A 19,858-nucleotide genomic window follows, 5' to 3' on the forward strand; every position below is an offset into this window, starting at 1 on the left:
CCCAGAGAAAACGCATAAGCGAAGGCTGCAAAAGAGAATCCCCGTGAATGGTACAAATCCGAAATTTTCCCCTCAGCATACAATTAAAACCCCTTTCTGTTTTCCAATTTGTAGCAACTATTTGCTAATTTTATTCTCAGATCTTTTTGCATGACGTGCACGATTATGTTTGTATGCAAGAAAAAGATCCGATTGAACAATTTCTTTTGCCGTGATAGAGAGAGAGAGTTAGAGGCGGATAGATTAGATAGCTGCTAATGTCTAGGATAAAATGCACAGATGAAATGAAATGTGTGTTTGGATACACAGCAATCTGTGTATAATTGAAATAGAAAGAACTCCGCGGGCGTCCAGCTCCCATTAGATCCAATAGAAAAAAAGGTTTTGGTGTAGCGGGGATCTAGCGTAGCAGGGAGCCGTAGAGCGCGGGGTAGTTGTAGTGATTAAAATGACATTAGCTAAATATTGTTAAAATTGATGGTGCTTAGCCCATTGAGGCAACCCATTTGAATTTGCTCTGCATCTCCGGATGATAGAAGACACACTCCAGCTTATTGACGCAATTCTTGCCGAAACGGCAAGGCTTTGGATGATAGAAGGTGCAGCCCACTTTGGTGCAATTTGGATAATATTTGCACATTGTCGTCGCTGTGGTGGCCGTCATGGGTGCCGATATTGATTTATAGTTCTGCACGGGTATAACATGGGAAGCTGTCGATGGAAAAGGAAACTTTAGAATGATGTTTGAATTTAAATAAACAATTGATTGCTGCACTTACATAAGGGCGGTGCTGTTAGCTGCACATGACTGAGATCCCGCTGCCCGCTGTGTGCATAATTACAGTCGATGCTCATGCACGACATGTCGTACATGCACTTGGGATGCGAGTACATACATTTGTCCGCAAACTTGCAATTGGGAAAGGACTTGCATGGCGCCGTTGGATGATAGTATTCGCAGAATTGTTTAGTGCAACTTGGATGATATTTGCAACGCTCCTTGGGCTTGCTCACCTTCAACACGGCCGAGTCCACGCTGACGGCGCTTACTGGAAACAGGAGAGAAGAGTCAAAGTTTGTTTTTTTTTATGGTTTTTGGTTACACTTACATGCCGGCAAATTGTCATATTTTCTATCCTCTAAATTCCGCAAGGGCACTTTGCGCCTCTCCAACGACGTAGCACGTTCGTGACTGCCCGAGCGACGCTTTCTTGATGCAGGCTGTGCCGGTGGCTGTGCCGTTGCTTGTGGTTTGTCCTCCGACTTTAATGTAAAGCGTATGGGCGTGTGTTTATTTTTGGCAGTTGCAGAGACTATAACAGACACTGGTGCAACTGTCGTTGCTGTTGCCGCTGCAGGCTCTACACTTGAGTTTGAATTTGCATTTGCATTTGCCGGTTTCTCTTTGCTGACAGCTCGCTTCTCCAGCTTGGGCAAGGCTTGACGGCTTGTGGCCGGCAGTGGTGGCGTATTGGAGCGCTCCTCTGTGGCAGCCTTTGCTCGCTTTTCCTTGTGACCATTGGCCGGGGCCGAGGCAGTGCCGCCCGAGGATCGCTTGTGCGGCAACTGAGTCTTCTTTGGCGGTGCACTGTGCGTCTCATCGTCCTCGTCTGTGTCATTTTTGATGATGATCTTTTTGATTTCCTGCTGCTGCCTGAGCACCTCATTACGCTTCAGACTTCGTGTGACTTGATGAGATGGGCTCGAGTTGGGCGATGGGCTGATGCTCAATGCTCGATTGGATTTGCGACGTCTGTCGAGTGTTGAGGAGGAGGAGGCAGCTGCAGCTGTTATTTCCGCACTGGAGGAGGTCACTTGTTGTGGTGTTGTGGCTACGGGCGAGGATGACACCGAGATGCTGCGCTTGCGATAGGCAGAGTCTCTATCCGGCCTGTTGGTTTTCTCCCCATTCAGCGTCACCACAAATTGAGTTTTGGGTCCTTTCGAGCTGGGTCTCGCCTCTGGCGAACCAATGTGCAGATCTATATCCTCCACGTGATTCAGTAGCTGCGGCACATACGGCTCATAGTCCTCGGCCACGAGACTGGGCCCATACTCTTCCTCCACCACTTTCAGCTTTAGCTCGGCATGACTATCGTTGGAGCGTCGAGAGGCACTGGCGGAGGAGTGCTGTTGCTTGCCAGACGCATCCCGCTGTAGCACATTCACCACCAACTCTCGAGTGCTGCGCCTGAACAGCTCTGGGGTGGGTGCACTGCGCTTGGCACGGTCACGCGATCGTTCCCGTTCGCTCTTTTCGGGTGCCTTGCGTTTGCCCAGCGAGGTGCTGACCAGCTCCACCTCCTCAACATCTTTCTTTACCGATGGCGCTGCTGACTTGGCCAGAATCGTTGATCTCTGGGCATCGGCCACAGCTCTCATGAGTAAATTCTTGCACGCCTGTCTCCGTGGCGACACATGGGGCCTGGGCTTGATCTTGATGACCGAATTGACCGGCTTATCCGCCATATCTTCATCATCCGAGGGCTCTGGCGGCTTGTGCACAGCCACAATGACACGCGACCCAATGCGTTGCTTGGGTGCCTCGGGGCTGGGCGAACGTCGCTGGCGATGTGCACGATTCGATTCTCGCAGATTGTCGCGACTGGAGCGACGTTCCCTGGAGCGTTCACGCTGGCTGCGCTCCTTGGGTACCTGTACTTCCGATGCCTCCAAGCGTCTACGATGTGCCGGTACATAGAGCTCTTTTTGGCCACGTTGCGGACGCTCTGTTGACGGCTGGGAGGCCTGCTTGGAGCCCAGACGATCATGCACCGAACGTCGTTCCGAGCGATCCTCCTTGGGCTTTTCCTTTTCCTTTTCCTTCTCAATCTCCACATCCATCTTGGCCGCCTGGCGGGCATCAATTTCCGGCTCGACACGCGCCACGGGAGGAGTTCTCTCTCGCCTCTTGAAGACAATGGGACTTTTGGTTTTGCGTGCCGGAGGGACCTCTTCTTGCATAGCTTCAACGGCTTCCGGCTCCTCCTCCTGTTCGTTGATGTTCAAGAGATCGCCGTCTTCGTCGTCCTCCTCCTCCTCCTCCTCCACATCACTCTCGTCCTCTATTTCGCCTATTTGGCGCAAATGCTTCTTGGCCGCATGGATTTTCTTTTGAATCTCAGCCAGCTCGGCCAGATCCTTTTGCCGATTGACGCCGCTGGCGGTGGTTGAGTTTGTCTCTGTAGTGGGTGCCGCCTCATCTGCGTCTCCAGCGTCCTCGTCGCTCTCCATTGACATGCGCTTCTTTTTGTGCACAATCTCATCCTTGGCATTGATGTCGATGTCAAGCGATTTTTTGGCTTTCTCCAGCAGCTCCTCGGCAAAGGCATCGGTTATGGAGCTAATCACGGGCATTGCATCCGCAGAGCTTGACTGTGCATCTGGCATCTCATCGCCCGACTTTCTCTGCAGCCTTTTATCCTTCTTCGAGTGGCGTTTGTCTTTTTCCTTTGACTTGGAGGGTGCTTCGAGCTGTCGGGACTTGCGCTTCTTGCTGGACGCTGGCAGATCAAATAAATTCAATAAGATAATGGCACTCGATAAGGGCGACCACAAACTTACCACTGGCTGTGGGCAATGTGACTTCCTGCAGCTTCTGGAGAACTTCGTGCAGCCAAGTGACAAAGAGATCCGTCTGGTCGCCCAGAAAGAGATTTAACTCGGCGGCCATTTGCTGTTTGGTTCGTTTGTTGGCCACCATCACCATCACGTAGTCCGGCAGTTCGTCGTCTATAAAGCCGGATGAGCCGCCCGTGCCCAGTTCCAGCAGCTTCGCCTTGACGGCACTCTACATTTTGGGTGTTTTTTTTGCTTGGATTACGAAGTTCATTGATTTTCCGCAAAAAAAAACTTACGCGCATCTTGAGGCCTATTTCGCTGCCCAGGTTACACTCCATGATCGACTTTTTCGCACTATCTTTTTTGAATGTGAATTTCTGTGCACATTTATTTATATTTGTTTCGTGGAAAAATGGTTTTTATTACATGAGAATTGGAAAATATCACTAAAAATAATTATCGCAACTGCACGATATCTACGTTAACTAGAGATGCGCGATGTCGGCACTATCGCACACTATCGATTAATTCGTAACCAATCTTTGCATTTTTTATCGAAATTAGCACTTGAGCATAATATGTCATGCATTAATGATCAATCTAGTAGGATCGAATAATTGAAAGGATTAGTATCATTCCCCGTGGCGTTTTCAGTCAGAATTTGTTGTTTCATAATATTCCAGTTGCAAACCTTTCCATTCAATCGATTTTAATGACATATCGATAACAATGCTGTTGTTCCGTGTGAACGGCGATTTTTAGTTTTACAGAAAGAAGAAGCTGAAAAAATTTTAGAAGAAAGCAACTACAATTTTGTCATAATCCGAGGCTGAGTTCGCAATGAATAATGGCAAATAGCCAAGCCAGTTCTAATGATGCGATAGTGCCAGGTACGTTTTGTACGAAAACAATAAGTGTGTGCAAAAATATGGCTGCCCAAAGCCGCCCGCAGCCCAAGGAGAGGTGTGTGTGCTTTTCAATGAGCTGACTGACTGTGCATTCGCGATGCCTGGGCTGAATGGCCGCGAGTCGAATTGCAAGAACATCCAGACGAAAAATTGCAATTTTCGTATAATAATCCTATTTGCCCACCCAACTGTTGCTCTTATTGTGTGAAATTGTTCTTCTTGCAGAGTTATATTTCCTCATATCCAAATTCCTGACGGCGGGGCCCCTGCAAGAGACGGCAAAGGTCGGTGTGAAGTCGGAAGGCGTTGAGGCTGCCTCCACAAAAAGAGCGCAATTTTCAACGTTTGAAACTTTTGGTTTCGTTTACATCCATATTACTAACTGCATCCATCGTTTGTAACCTTACAGGTGTTAATCGAGGAGCTGCAGCAGAAGAATGTAAGAGTCTGGGCCACAGGCCAAGGATTTGACGGTTCCTATGCCGCAGCCACGACTGATTTTGGGGCGGGGGTATCGGTACCACGGTTTATGCAAAAACTGCCCTCTGCGTTTGTTTATATATTTTTGTTTGGGGTTTGTTGTTGTTTCTGCTGCCGGCAGCAGAAGCAGCCGCAGCGACACCAAACCTACGTCGGTTTTATATCAGAGTTCAAGCTATACTGAGAACTGGAACCATAGTCCGCTGGTATTTAGGCCCCGGGATAGCCCGCCCGATAGTCTGTCTGGCGGTCGTCTGGTCTGTCCGCTTGCTAAAGAGAAAAAATTTCGATGACGTTCCGACCCCCACCCGGTGGCGACGTCATTCTTTCTTGGTTCGACAGCGCAGGCAGTCGGGCAGCGGGGCAAGTGATAACAGCTCATATTCCCTTTAACCCCCCCTCTAACATTCTCCACAGGTTCTGCCGCGACGCATTGACTGGCTGGGAAATGAGCATCAGCAGACCTTTGCCGAATTGGTGAGTGAGATTTAATTGGTTTCTAGTTTAATTTCCTCGCATTTTCTCGAGTGTTGCGCGCGTGTGTTTGTGTTAGTGTGTGTCTTGCATAAGTTGAGGAAACTTCTTTCGCTTGTCGTTTCTTTCCCTCTCTCTTTGTGCGTGCGCTTTTGTGACGTCACGAGCCAATCGATTGATTGATAGAAGTGCATGCGTGTGCGTAAATTAGTTTCTTGCAAATGGAAATTAAAAGTGCATTAATCAAACATTTTGCTAATCTAATTAATAATTAAATGATAAATTATTAAACATTGATTAAAAAAACTAAAAATATTCAAAACTGCTAAACTAGCTTGCAAAAATGTCGCAAAAGTGTTAATTTGAGTAATTTTTGAAAAATAACAAATTCTTAAAATTGCATAGTAATTTTTTTACAACAATTAGTGTGCCAGCAGTCGACATCTTGCTTTTTCCCACACACAAGCATGCTCCCCATGCTTACACATATACACAAACAACCCCCGGACTTGTGTTCGCCAGAGCGAGACGGTTATATGTACATGCATATCGCCTTTGCGCAAAACAGCTGCGTTCGATTCATCGCGTGCGCTGTGCTTCGATAAACAAACAAATCGTTAATATTTTGAATTTGTTTGCCGTGACAGGAACGAAAATTCACGCATATTGGAGACAATCACTTGCTGGAATTATGCGGCCGTCTATGTCCGCTCGTGGAACGCCAACATCCGGGCAGTGTACCGGGCGTATTTTCGCTCCTTGGCACTGGTCGGCAAAACCTTCTGCGTACACAGGACACCATCTACAGCCATCGTTCTCTCAGGGATTACTGCACTCGCCTCCATGACGTATCACTGCCAGATGCAGATTATACCAAGCGCACCCACAATATAAGTAAGTGCATGAGAAATTAAACCTTTGAAAACAATTTGAAAGTAATACACTTATCCTTTCCTTTCAGCCCGTGTACTGACTGGCCGGGAGTATGGCGGGGATGTGCGTCGCAAGCTCCTGGTGCCCACTGAGCTGTATAAAAAGACGGTTCTGCTGCGCCGCACCGTGGGCCATCTATCCTCCGTGTACTGTGTGCTCTTCGATCGCACGGGACGTTATATTATCACGGGAGCCGATGATCTGCTCATTAAAATTTGGTCTGCGGCGGATGGACGCCTGCTGGCCACGCTGCGCGGTGCCTCGGCAGAAATTACAGACATTGCCATCAATCTGGACAACACAATGCTGGCGGCCGGATCGGTGGATCGCATTCTGCGTGTGTGGGATATGCAGACCACCTCACCCATTGCTGTCCTGGTGGCCCACACGGGCATGATAACATCGGTGAACTTTTGCCCATCGCCACGCAACGATTTAAGGTACTTGGTGACGACCAGCACAGACGGTTCCATTGCCTTCTGGCAATACTCGACGCCACGGGGCCAGAAGATCACATTTGCGCCCAAGCCCGCACAGTACCACGAGAGACTGCGACCAGGACAGGCGCAGATGATGTGCACAACATTTTCGCCGGGCGGCATGTTTCTGGCTGCCGGCTCGGCGGACCATCACGTACGCGTCTACATGATGGGCGAAGAGGGGCCCAAAAGAATACTGGAAACAGAAGCCTATACGGATGCCGTGGACTCGATGCAGTGGTCGCATCATGGTCTGAGATTCATATCCGGCAGCAAGGATGGCACTGCACACATTTGGACCTTTGAGTCGCAGCAGTGGAAGAGCGTCAAGCTGTGCATGACGGAACGGCTGGCTAGGTAGGTTACCCAAACGATTATGCTCTAGTTCTGCCATTTGTAGCTCATTTTCTGCCTTTGCAGCTGCCCGGAGCCTGAAGAGGGCAAGAGACTAAAGGTCACCATGGTGGCTTGGGACGCCTCGGATGCCTATGTCATTACGGCAGTAAATGATTTCACCGTGAGTTGCATTTACGATTCCACACAGAACCCACTCCAACTTTCATCTCTTTCCTATCCGCACAGATCAAAATCTGGGACTCAAAAACAGCCAAGCTGCATCGCGTGCTGCGCGGTCACAAGGATGAGCTTTATGTCCTCGAATCGAATCCCAGGGATAAGCATGTGCTGCTCTCCGCCGGCCACGATGGTCAGGTGTTCCTTTGGGACATTGAACAGGGCATCAAAATCACCGAATTCTTCAATGACATTGACGGGCAGGGCCATGGCAGTGTGTTCGATGCCAAGTGGTCACCGGATGGCACAATGATAGCTGCCACCGATTCACATGGGCACATCATGATCTTTGGCCTGGGCATGTGCAAGGATAAGTACTCAGTGGTGAGTGTTTGCCAGCTGCCAAGCCATTCCAAGATGTATTTTTAAACTACTTTCAAATTTTCCTTTAGCTGCCCACTGAGCTTTTCTTTCACACGGATTATCGTCCGCTTGTGCGCGATAGCCAGAATCATGTGGTGGATGAGCAGACACAAATAATGCCACATTTGATGGAGCCACCGAATCTCGTTGATGCCGATGGCAATCCACATCCCATCAAGTATCAACGTTTCGTTCCCGGCCGTGAGGACTGGACCAATGATCAGTTGACAACCAATCTTTATGTCGGTGTGGATGGTATGGGGATTGAGGATAATCTGAATGCGACTGCGAATCCCCAGCCACAGATTGCCAGTGTGGCGGTTGCAGCCGCCGCTGCTGCTGCTGGTGGTGCTGCGGCAGGAGGAGGAGGAGCCGCAGACTATTCTCACATAGATCGCATGATTGCGGCTTTGGCTAATCGACAGTCGGTTGGTAGTGCCAATGCCAACGAATCGAATGCCAATCAATTTGAACGTTTGACCAACCGCCAGCAGCAGCCGGACTCAAACGGTCGACAATCTGCGCGCGGAAATGTTTTAGGCGGACGCTTGGGTACGCCACGTCAGGGCTGGGGAGCAGCAGCGCCTGCGGAAGAGCCTGCTGTGGCCCAGGAAGCAGCTGCCGACGAGGCACCAGCAGCTGCCCAACATGTTTCGCCTCAGCAGCTGCAGCCCTTGAAGTTTGTGCGTCGCACCTACGTACGTCCCATGAAGTACGCTCAGCTGCAGAACATCAAGCAAGTGAGCTACTCCGCAGGGCTGTACGAGAAGCAAGAGTATAAGCGTGAAATGAGACGTCGACCCATTATGATCAACACTGCCAGTGCGGCGTCGGCGCAGCAGACGGGCGGCAGCGTTGGACGGCCACGGAATACGCGCTCCAATGGCGCCGGTCGACCGGGCAGGCGTCGTAACGCACCACCGGGTACGGGCCAAGCGGTAGGACCACTGGCGCCTGCATATCGCACACGAGCGGCACGGGACCAGGAACAGGAGCATCAATACAATGAGGTTGTACCGCCGCCTCATGAAGAGGAGGAGGATGATGTGTCCAGCAACTCCTCGGGGGATACCAGTTACTCGAATGTGGAGGAGAATCTAGACGAAAGCAGCGACGATTCGGACACTGACAGCTCCGACTACTCCGATTGGGTGGCGGATACACCGGGACCCAATCTAGAGCCGCCCAAACGCTCAAAGCGCAAGCCACTCTCCCGGCGTCCGCCCAGTAGCGATGACAGCAGCGATGAAGATGCAGCCGGCCGAGCTGTACGCGCAGCTGCCGGTGTCAGTGGCCAGGGTCAGGGTCAGGTGACGGCCCGTAAGGTGGGCCGCAAGACAGTGCTGTTCCCGCCCACGGATCTCAATGGTGAAATCCCGGAGCTGTTCAGACCCGCCGAATGGCTGTCGGAGGTGATTCCACGCAAGACTCCGTACTACCCGCAGATGGGCGACGAAGTGGTCTACTTTCGGCAAGGCCATCAATACTACATGGATGCCGTGCGCCTGAAGAAGGTCTACAAGCTGTCGCACAGCTCAGAGCCATGGAATTTCCACACGCTGCGCGACCACGAACTGGTCCGTGTGATTGGCATCAAGTACGAGATTCGTCCGCCCAGGCTGTGCTGCCTGAAGTTGGCCATCATCGATGAGGATGGCAACATGACGGGGACCTCGTTTAAGATCAAATATCATGATATGCCCGACGTCCTGGACTTTCTGGTGCTGCGTCAAACCTTCGATCTAGCCGTGCAGCGCAACTGGAGCATTGGCGATCGTTTTCGTTGCATGATCGGCGATGGTTGGTGGATGGGACAGATCGAATCACGTCACGCTTTGGACGCTGACTTTCCCGACTCGTTTTTCATGTGCTTTAGGGTGCGCTGGGATAATGGAGAGTACGAGCGCATGAGTCCCTGGGATATGGAACCGATTGATCAGCAACGAGTGCCGGATGAGGTCGGTGGCGCTGTGCCAGTGCTGCCCGAGGAGATACGCGCGACGCTCTATCAGCCCAAGTCCGAGGAGTGGCATCGTGGCGATCGCGATGGCACCTGTCGCCGCATCATCAATGGCCTCGAGCAGGTGATGCGCCTGTCCATAGCCGAGCATTTCCTCGCACCCGTCGACCTCAACATATATCCAGACTATGCCTACCTGATCGAGTATCCCATTGATCTGACCACGGTCAAGTCACGCTTCGAGAATCACTTTTATCGCCGCATCACCTCTGCACAGTTCGATGTGCGTTATTTGGCCACCAATGCGGAGCAGTACAATCGCCGGCACACGATCATTGTAAAGCATGCTCGGATTGTCACCGATCTGTGCCTGCGCATCATCCGTGAGGCGGATGAGATTGATGTGGCTGCCGTTTACCATCAACTGGTGGATGTCTATCATTCGTCCGAGTCCGAGAATGAGGCAGACTCGGATGTTGTGCCCTCAACCAGCACTGGACCGACCACATCGGCCGCAGCAGCAGCCGCTCGACAACGTGTTTCCTCCACAAGAAGGTAAATGTATAAATTTAATCATAAAATAACAAAATTTCAACACATTTATGGGTTTTTAGGTCCACTCGCATGCACTCAGACGGAGATTGGCGCTCAGATTGCCGTCAGCTGTTGGATTTGATGTGGCAGCGAATGGATTCGGTGCCATTCCGTGAGCCCGTGGACACCATTGAGTTTCCAGACTACTTGGAAATCATTGCCACACCCATGGATTTGCGAACGGTAAAGGAGGACTTGCTGGGCGGCAACTACGATGATCCACTGGACTTTGCCAAGGATGTGCGATTGATATTCCAGAACTCAAAGAACTACAATACCAACAAACGTTCGCGGGTGAGTGCACGGGACAGACAGAGGTCACTCGCATCTGTCCCTAGTAGATCGGAGGCAGATCGGTTGCAGATCGTCATTTATTGCTTTCTATGACTTAACATGATCAGCTATCCAGGGGCATCTCTCTCGTATTCGTATGCAGTTGCTATTATATTGTTTATAGTTTGTTTTTGCTTTTGCTTGCATTGTTCCTTCTTGCTCGTTCCATTTCTGAAATCTAAAACTGTAACTGGAAAACTAGGGCTGCAAAACCATCGATTATCGATATAGATCGATTAAGTTTGGAATTTGTGCGGTAGTTCGAATCGAGGTACTTAGAATAAGTAAGAAATCACTTGGAAATAATCATTTTTATATTTTTGTGGACGAAGACAAGCAATTTAAACAAACAAATAATGCTCAGAGGATATCATAGTTGTAATGAGAAGTTCCTCCTATCAGAATATATGAAGAACACTCGAAGGAAATAAATCATAGAAAAGCGAGTGGATTTCTCTACGTTCTTCTTAAATTATTCAAAAATTGTTCGATGGAAATATCGATTTACAGATGGTCTTGCAGCCCTTTGGAAGAAACCCCCCCTGACATGCACGCACACACACTCACACATACACGCTCACATTAGCCTCACACATGCAAAAGCTCATCCATCTATTCTTTACGTTTCTTTTGCCTACCGTGAACATGCCTTCCATTTCGAACTATGTTTCGAAAACCCCAAAACTTCAAAAATCTCATAAACCATCAAAATATCTATCGACTATCAAAAAAAAAAAATATATATATATATATATAAAAAATGCAAATATAAAAATCCATCAAACATATTTCGATATCTAATGACAAACCAAATGAATGACGATCTACGTGACTTCTATCATCTATCTATAGGATAATCTAGCGGTAAGGTTATTGTCTCCCTCGGGTGGCTAACTACTAACAATTGAACGCCCCCCTCGCAATTCAAAACCAATCCTAATGTGGCCTCCGCCTTCTGCTTGTTGTCTTTCTTACAGATCTACGCGATGACCCTGCGTTTAAGCGCCCTGTTCGAGTCGCGCATCAAGACGGTCGTCAGCAATTGGAAGGCGGCACGCAGACGCGCCAACAAGAACAAGTCGGGCAGTAGTGGCGGTGGACGCGGAGCCTCTAGCAGTCCCAGCAAGCGTTCGAACAAGGAGCGGGCGACGCGTCGCAATCAGAAGCCACCAACGGCTCCCAGGAGACTGCCATTGCCGCACACGAGTGAGGAGGAGGACGAAGATGATGACGATGACGATGATGATGATGAGGAGGCGGTGGCACGTGCCCAGCGTTCACGACGCCGCAATGGAGTGGCCGTTACGGCCACTTCCAGTCACTCGGGCTCGAACCGTGTGACCTCCTCCTCATCAGCGGCCCAACAGAGACGCCATCAGAATAGGGTTAGCAGCGAAGAGGAGGAAGAGGAGGAGGAGGAAGAGGATGACACCAGTGCCCAGGCCACCTCAGATGCAAGTAGTGATGAAGAGGAGGAAGAGGACGATGCCCACACCAATGCCAGCTCACCGCAGCAGGCGCGTCCGCGACGTGGCAGACCACGCCAGCGTCCCATCAACGATGAGTCGAATCCAAACGATTCCGAGGACAGCTACAATCCCAATGTGGGACGCAGCAACCGCCGAGGAAAGAAGCGCAAGTCGGCCAACCGAAACGGACACTCAAACACAAAACGTTGCCGCGTAGACAAGAGCCCGGCGGGCAGCAGTCGTGGCGGAACCGTACCGGCGCCCACACGACGCACGCGTCGTGGCTTGGGCAGCTCCGAAGAGGCCGCATCCCATTCACAGCAGGACGAGAGTACGCAGGACAGTCACAGCAATGTGACACGCCGAAAGGGCAGATCCCAGGTCAGTTCCAGGTTTCAGGCCACAGACAATGGCCCCAGTACTAGTGCGGCCGCTGCTGCAGCGGCTGCTGCTGCTGCTGCATTCACTGCCGCCGATCCCAGCCTCGAGAGTCCCTCCCGGAATACGCGAGCCAATGGGGGTAGAGCCACCACATCCTCCACGTCCCACCATGCTGCCGAGAATGATCACAGCTACCATCTGCCCGTGCGCAATGGTCGAATCATTGAGTCGGACACGGACTCGCATGGCCCCGTGGCGCGGCCGACGCGTCAGAGCGCCAAGCGGGCAATACTCGACTGGGGTCGTGGCAGTGATATTGAAGAAGAAGAAGAGGAGGAGGAAGAGGACAGCGACGAGGCTGAAGAGGTGCGTGTGGGGTGTGCGCTTCCCTGAAGTTGAATTCGTTTAATACAAAAATCTCTTTCTTTATGTCTTGCAGATCCTGCCCACACCCACAAAAGACGATATGCCATCGACTAGCCGTGCCGCATTAGGCATAGTCGGAGCTGCGCCACCGGTTCGCCAGTTGCGAACGAATCGCAACACTGCTATCAATCGGATCCAAAGGATCGTGGATGATGATGATGACGATGACAGCGATAACGAGCCGCTGGCCAACAATCAGCAGAGTAAGTGGAAGCCGCCACAACAGAAGCTGAAACCACAGCTGCTAACCTCTCGATTCTCTTTTCCTGCCTCTAGAATCCACTCAATCACCCGCCAAAAGTAGCACAGTGACAGCTACGGCAGCATCAGCACCGCCACCACATCCGCTGGTATTGCGCCGTCGCTTGGCCTCACCGCTGCCCCAAAGGAGCACGCATATGACGCGCTCACACGCCACCTCCACAACCTCCACGACCGTGACCAACTCGACAGCAAATCGACGATCGGATAGCCCGGCCGTGACGCCCGATGATCATAATTATCTGGGAACTGTGAACGCCTCCAGGGCACCACCGCGGCGCATATTGTCGCGTCATCAGCGGAATGCCGATGAGCTGGACACGAGCATAGATCCACTGGACAGCTCACGACTGATTCGTGCCATTGACAATGTCAGGCGACCCACCTCCACCACAAATAGCAACAGCAATAGCCACAGCAATGTGGGGACACGTCGGGGTCTGCGCGGTCGCACGAGTCAGGCCAACTCTCAGGACGAGGAGGAGCAGGAGGAAGACGAAGATGAGGATGCAGCTGCCTCGGATGAGGGCACTGACGGTGGCTCCAGCTCTCAGGACGATGATGAGGATGATGAGGAGGAAGAGAACGAGAATGAGAAAGCCTCCGCCACAGATTCCGAAGACAATCAGCCATTGACCAGCTATGTGTCGCCCAGCAATGGGAGGACCCGAACTCGCACCAAGACCAAATCCACCTCCTCCTCATCGGCAATTGCCACGGCGTCGACACAAGAGCGTCCATCGCAGCGTCAGCGCAGACTGCCACCGGCTCGTCGTCCGCCCTCGGATAACTCGTTTACCCATGAGAATGACTTAGACTTGGACAATGACGATGATGAGGATTATGTGGTGCCGGGTAGTCGATCCTCGCGCCATGCCAATCGGCTGCGCGGCAACAATCAACGTGGCGGTGGTCGCAATCAGAAGCGTCCTCGCTACAATGAGCAGTCCGATGAGGAGCAATCCGATCCGCGCACAGCCCAAAATTCGCGTAAACGAGTGCGCAATGGCGATGCCCATGGTGGGAGCTCACAGGAGGAACGTGAAGAGCAAACGCCGGACGAGCAATCTGCAGCGGAAGATGATGATGATGAGGAGGAGGATCAGCCGGATGGCGGCGACATCTCTGGGGACAGCGACGAGCAATTGGTGAGCGTGAGCAGTCGCGGTAGAGTGCGCAAAATATCGGCAAAGGCGCGTGGCATTTTCAAAGAGTGACCGCTGGACCACCACCATATGCACCAGACTGTTTTATGTATAAATTAAATCTAAATATAATTGAAGAAAAGAAGCCAGCAAATCCAGCCCCCAAACCCTGCCCAGCCCCTTGTCCCTTATTGATTAATGTGTAAGAGTATAAATCACGTCAAACCAAGCCCAATCACTTTTCGTCATCGTAAATCGTCCGGGCCTGCCTTTCCCTCTTTTAAGTTTAAGCATTATTTTGTAATATGTCCCAGCCCCACAGCCACCACCATCATATCCATTTTATGCACTGCAAGAATAATTTTTCTTTAATTGTTTTATAAGTTCTATTGGATTCACTTTCTTGTGGCAGCAAGCCACAGTGTGGGCTGTGTGTGCCACAGGGCTATACCTTTATATATGTATTATCCATATATATATTAAGCATATACATACAACAGATAAGCACACACCCTCGCGGAAATCACACACACACTTCATTTAAAATAGTTTTAGAAATAAAAAAAAAGTATTCATACACAAAAAAATTCGCCACTGTATTTTGCATGATTTTTACTTAATGTCTAACATCTAGCTAGGGTTTCCAACTGGCACTAGATTGCCTTGGCATAATTCTTCACCCACTGTTCGGCCTCCTGCATCACCTTGGCCTCGGTCGCCTTGGTGCCATGCTCCTTCTCCAGTTCCAGATACTTTTTGTAGATCACACGCATCTTTTCGGGCTTCAGCTTCTGCTGCACAGCGCGCTCAAAAACGTTTCTAAAAGGAGATAAAAGAGTGGAGTTTAGGTTTAAGTTTCTTTTAAGGTACATTCGAGCTTACCTCGCTGCATCAATTTGTCCTGTTTTGATCAACATATCCACGTAGACTGACCAAATGTCTATGCGTTTCGGATACGAGGTGACAATATCGTCGAGCAGCGTTTGGGCCATGTCTTTGTCATCGTTCTTCTCGTACAACTTTGCAAAGGCCACAATGCAATTGATGTCTGAACAAAGTTGTCAATTAATAAGAGTTTCCCACAAATAAAATAATGCTTCGACTTACGCTCTTGGTTTGCCAGCGAGCGCAGTGCACGTTGCAGCAGCGCATGCACCTGATCGGATTTGCCCAGCCAGAAGTAACCATCGGCCACCAGACGCCACACTTTCGCCTCCGATTTGAACTTCTTTAGTAGAATGGCAAGAACTGAGGCGAGTCGCTCCCGTTGGTTGTTCTTCTTTAGAATATCCACGACACTGATGTACGTCTCGAGGGGATCGTTGCTCTGCAGCGCCTCCTTGAGCACCTCATCAAAGTTATTGCCATAGGCGAGCTCCATGTTGAGCAGCGCACTCCAAATGTTGCGCAGCTCCTGCGGTTCGCGGAACGAAATCGTTGCAATGGCTCTTCGGGCCAAATCGCGTGCCTTCTCAATCTCCGTGTTGGAGAGCAGGAACGAAATGTACTTCAGCCAGGACATGCTGTTGTTTGGCTGCGCAATCACCAGTCGCTCGTACTGGTCGATGGTCTCCAGTCGTGCCTCGGGATCGGCATTGCGTTCCTCTATCTCTCGCAGTCGCTGCTCTTCCTTGACCTCCGCTTTGGCTTTCTCCTTGGCACTGAGTCGCTTCTTTTTGTTGGAGTTTGTTTGTGTTTCCGCAGCTGTTGACTCATCATCCTCCTCGTCACTGGAAGCATCTTTCGTCTGGCTTAAATCGCTCTCCCAGAAGTTGACAACGCCCGGCATGCGTGCCTTTGCTGCCTCATTCTGTGTAGCATTGCCCTTGGCTTTCTCGGCATTTACCTTTGCACTCTTCGCTGGTGTTTTGTCCTCAAAGATTGTGCCATTTTGCTTTTTGATTGGTGTCTCCTTTGCGATGCCATTTGTCAGTGGCTGACTCTTCTTCTGTCCATTGGTGGCTGGCTCTTCCGCCTTGCGTTTGGTGGCAGTGCCAGTCTCTGCCTTGGCCTTCTTCGTCTTAACTGGAGCTTCCTCAATCTTGGCCTTCTTGGCCTTAACTGGACCCAGGGGTTCGACTGCTGTCGCTGCCGGTCGCTTTGTGCCCTTCCATAACTTCCAGACTGTATCCGGCACAGCAATGGGCAGCTTTTCGTGTATGAATCCAATGTTGCAGAAGTCCCCTTGATTCAGGCATGCACTGCCCGAGTTCTCCACATCGTTGGCATGCAGCCGGACGGGACAAATGACCAACGGATTGCTGCCCTTCTTCAAAGAGCAGACGACAACGGTGTCCAGTTTCAGCAGCACTTTGGCCTTCATTCCAGTCTTGCCAATGAGCTTACTGGGTATCAGCCACTCCGCGTTGATGTGCTCAATATCCATCTTCTTGGTGCTAATGAGTAGCAAATCCTCGGCATAATCGATCCACAGGATAACAGCGGGCTGCTTGCTGCCCACCTGTGGAACAGAAGCGGTGCCTGCCGGAGCCAGACTGGCGAACAGCACAGCCTTTACTTTTGCCGCGCCCTCCACAGTGTAGAGCCAATCGTTGGACACTGGATCAATGCCCTTGAAGACCACGCTAATGGTTGCGCCCAAAGTGAATTTGGCAATCGGCGCGGCTTTCTCCTTCAGAACAGACTTAATCTGCAACAATTCATCAAAGTAGCTGCAAAGGGAAACAGTATTACCATCAATAGACATTCGTGTTAGGTTTTTGCTGCTCGTTTACCTTTCCACCAGCTTGGCTGTGTCGCTCAGATTGCCGCTCCACACATCCGTGAGCTTAGCCGAGACTGTCAGGGTCTTGGTCTCCACAGATTTGCTGAGCACCTTGACATACAGCAGCTGATCGGCCGACAGATCCACAGGCAGTGTGCGCACGGCATTCAGGCGCAACATTTTCACGTGCACTTTGACCACCTTGTTGTAGTCGCGTATGGCCATCATAAGATCCACCACCTGATCGCTGGATACATTCTTGACATAAGCGCGCACAATGTCACCCACTTCAATGGTTTTCCAGTCTTTGGTCGGCTGGCCACTGAAATACGGCACATCGCGCAAACTGAAAATGTTCTGGCCAATGCAGGCGGCCTCTGTGTGCGAGCCCGCTGGATGAATGCGCTTCTGGGCGGCAATCAGCTCCACATGATCCGACAGCAGGCTGGAGGGAATGAGACCCAGAAATTCCTCAACCTTTGGCTCTGCTTCCTCATCGTCTGCATCCGTATCTTCATCCTCCTCGGCAGGGTAGGTGATTTTCATCTCGAGACCCGCATCCAGGGTATTAGTTATCTCCACGGGACAGATTTCGCCCAGCTTGAACTTATCCTCGGGCAGAGCCAGTATGATTTGTTCCTTGTTGCGGCTCAGTATGCGAAACGTTGTGGTCTGGCCCTCGAAAAAGGACTGCGCGCTCTTCTCGCTGAGGCTCTGGCGATGCAGCACACCCTTGATGCCGTCACCGAACTTTACGAGGATATAGCCAGGCTCACAGCGTACAACGGTGCCCAGGTAGACGCCACCTTCGTGGGCAGCCGATAGATTGCTCAACAGTTTGGCATCCTTTCGCAGGTATTCGCTGCGATTGCTCAGATAGCACATCTTGCGTTCCACGCTGATGTCGAGTACGCGACAGCGCACACGCTGACCCGCCTCGTAAAGCAAATTGGTTGCCAGGTAGAGCTGATCGATGATGCCATTCAGTCTGCCAATCTTCACCGTCCAGCCGTTGATTTTCTCATCCTTTTTGAGCATCTTTGCGGTGACAATGTCACCTGCATTGAGATCTTCCAGGCTGTAGAGCTTCTCATTCACCAAATTGGGATCGTCGGAGCAGTAGTATAGCGATTCGATCAAATCGTAGCCGAGAACGCGCACCTTGTGCTTGGTTTTGCGACCGTATTTGGACAGCACCTCATCCTTGTCGTAGTTGCCCTTGAAGTTAGACTTGATGGAGCTGTAGGACAGGATGCCCTTTAGCTTTTTATTGAGCAGCAGCACCACACCACCGCTGCCCAGCCGCAGCACTTTGGCCTTCTCCACAATGGAGCCCTTCTTGAGCGACTCCTCCTCCTCCTGTTCATCCTTGTCTTCTGCTTGCTGCTTAATGTCCAGATTGAGCGTTAAGTAAACGAGCTTTGTCAACGGCATGACATACAGCACACGGGCACTGTACTCCTCGTTCAGTTCGTAATCCTCGGGCGTGTCAAGTGCATTGGATAGATGATGTTCGTTTACGTACGCGGTGAATGATTCGTTCATGATGCTGCCCTTGAGGCCATCCTTCAGCTGTTTGGACACCTTAAACCTGACTATGCTGCCGGGCAGAATGTAGTCCAGATTCGGTTCATTCTGACTCTTGATCTTTAGAGCATCTTGCGTGATATGAACGCAGGTGCAGCTGCTGCTGCTGGCATCGTGTTTCACTTGCTTCACTTTGAGGAACGTCAGCTGACCCACGTGCAATGTTTGCTCTGCCAATTCACAGGCCACAAAGGCCGTCAATCCTTGGATCCCCGTTTCAATCACATAGCCATGCTCCAGTGCCTCTGAGACAGCACCAGAGAAGACAAATCCCTTCTTGACATTCTTGTGGTGCAGCCTCTCGTGCACATCGGCTGGCTTGAGGGACAACAGCACAGAGGGTCGATTGTTGCCTGGTTTCTCTGTTTTTATGGCTTTGCCATACACAATGCTGCCCACGGGAAAGAGCTCTGTCAGGTCGTGATAGTCACTCGTCTCTCCAGCCATTGCTGACTGAGCCACACGGGTGTAGGCCTCCGATATATCCGTCACCTGTGTGCGCGCTATCATACGGCCGGGTATGGCAATCTGAAGAGAAATGGCGCTCGTTTCCTTAACGACACCCATAACCAGCATGTCCTCCTGCAGGGTGTCCAACCTTAGCGTTTCCGCGGATGCCGATTCCAGCTGATCATTGTATTCTTCGGTGATCTCCTTCAGGAAGCTATCCTTTGCCTTGCTTTGTTGTCCCTTCTTAGCCTTCTTCTGTGTCGCACCAAAAATCTGAAAAACAGTAGGGGAAAATGTACAAACTGCGCGAAAAATCTGTTGCTGTGCGAGCCTACAATGTTGGTGCTTGCTGAGTTGGTATCTGCATGGATTATGCCGCCACGCGGGAAACTTTTTTCAGTAGGAACCATTGTGGAAACTGAATTTTATTGCTTCAAAAATCAAAAATTTAACATCAACGTGCCCTTCTTCTTCACACACGTGCGTTGCTGAACAAATGCTGTGACAGTGCTGGGAAACGACTAAACCGATGAAGTCGAATTGTTGCGGCGTGTTGCAAATAATGTTCTGTTGCTTCAATATGATTTTAAAAAATATCCAGATACAAAGTGGATTCGATAATGAATTTTAATCAATAAACCCAAATAAATTTCAATAGATTTATTGTGACTTTGAAAATATATTTAAAAATTGCATTACGCGGAATAAGTGCTATAAAATACGCCAAGACAACACACAATGAGGCGCGCGACATGT

The 19,858-nt window shown here is 50.5% G+C and overlaps 3 protein-coding genes across 5 annotated transcripts; 1 reads left to right on the forward strand and 2 right to left on the reverse strand.

Annotated features, from left to right (window-relative positions):
* Positions 1-370: 370 nt before the first annotated feature.
* LOC117585452 (zinc finger CCCH domain-containing protein 14) lies at positions 371-3,899 on the reverse strand. The gene is made up of 5 exons (XM_034274935.1): positions 3,858-3,899; positions 3,565-3,790; positions 1,110-3,503; positions 780-1,049; positions 371-711 (listed from the first exon to the last, which is right to left on the reverse strand). The coding sequence occupies exons 1-5, from the start codon at positions 3,897-3,899 to the stop codon at positions 485-487; spliced, it is 3,159 nt and encodes a 1,052-aa protein (XP_034130826.1). The 3' UTR covers positions 371-484.
* A 396-nt stretch (positions 3,900-4,295) lies between these two features.
* On the forward strand, positions 4,296-14,897 carry LOC117585448 (bromodomain and WD repeat-containing protein 3). Of its 3 annotated transcripts, none has more exons than XM_034274925.1 (14): positions 4,296-4,451; positions 4,695-4,753; positions 4,879-4,908; positions 5,367-5,426; positions 6,071-6,317; positions 6,385-7,192; positions 7,256-7,352; positions 7,418-7,732; positions 7,801-10,286; positions 10,346-10,619; positions 11,511-11,522; positions 11,636-12,874; positions 12,948-13,137; positions 13,211-14,897. In XM_034274925.1, the coding sequence occupies exons 1-14, from the start codon at positions 4,409-4,411 to the stop codon at positions 14,410-14,412; spliced, it is 7,062 nt and encodes a 2,353-aa protein (XP_034130816.1). In that variant the 5' UTR covers positions 4,296-4,408; the 3' UTR covers positions 14,413-14,897. The 3 variants fall into 3 exon arrangements, with proteins under 3 accessions (XP_034130816.1, XP_034130818.1, XP_034130817.1); XM_034274927.1 differs by having other exon boundaries at positions 11,636-12,508; XM_034274926.1 differs by lacking the exon at positions 11,511-11,522.
* Positions 14,898-14,915: 18 nt separating this feature from the next.
* On the reverse strand, positions 14,916-19,611 carry LOC117585451 (protein RRP5 homolog). Its single transcript, XM_034274934.1, has 5 exons — positions 19,438-19,611; positions 17,076-19,375; positions 15,448-17,012; positions 15,223-15,388; positions 14,916-15,159 (listed from the first exon to the last, which is right to left on the reverse strand). Exons 1-5 carry the CDS (start codon positions 19,510-19,512, stop codon positions 14,994-14,996), a joined length of 4,272 nt encoding a protein of 1,423 aa, XP_034130825.1. The 5' UTR covers positions 19,513-19,611; the 3' UTR covers positions 14,916-14,993.
* Positions 19,612-19,858: the final 247 nt, after the last annotated feature.

This window comes from Drosophila guanche, unplaced genomic scaffold (assembly GCF_900245975.1).
Source record: "Drosophila guanche unplaced genomic scaffold, DGUA_6, whole genome shotgun sequence".
In the NCBI taxonomy this organism is placed as follows: Eukaryota; Metazoa; Arthropoda; class Insecta; order Diptera; family Drosophilidae; genus Drosophila; species Drosophila guanche.

Coding starts and splice junctions, on each gene's coding strand:
- LOC117585452 (XM_034274935.1), bottom strand. CDS start 3,899: ATGGAGTGTAACCTGGGCAGCGAAATAGGCCTCAAGATGCGC. Junction 3,504..3,564: donor CACATTGCCCACAGCCAGTG/GTAAGTTTGTGG, acceptor TTGATCTGCCAG/CGTCCAGCAAGAAGCGCAAG. Junction 1,050..1,109: donor ATATGACAATTTGCCGGCAT/GTAAGTGTAACC, acceptor TCCTGTTTCCAG/TAAGCGCCGTCAGCGTGGAC.
- LOC117585448 (XM_034274925.1), top strand. CDS start 4,409: ATGGCAAATAGCCAAGCCAGTTCTAATGATGCGATAGTGCCAG. Junction 4,452..4,694: donor TAATGATGCGATAGTGCCAG/GTACGTTTTGTA, acceptor TTCTTCTTGCAG/AGTTATATTTCCTCATATCC. Junction 4,909..5,366: donor AGGAGCTGCAGCAGAAGAAT/GTAAGAGTCTGG, acceptor CATTCTCCACAG/GTTCTGCCGCGACGCATTGA.
- LOC117585451 (XM_034274934.1), bottom strand. CDS start 19,512: ATGGTTCCTACTGAAAAAAGTTTCCCGCGTGGCGGCATAATCCATGCA. Junction 19,376..19,437: donor ACTCAGCAAGCACCAACATT/GTAGGCTCGCAC, acceptor ACTGTTTTTCAG/ATTTTTGGTGCGACACAGAA. Junction 15,389..15,447: donor CTCGCTGGCAAACCAAGAGC/GTAAGTCGAAGC, acceptor AACTTTGTTCAG/ACATCAATTGCATTGTGGCC.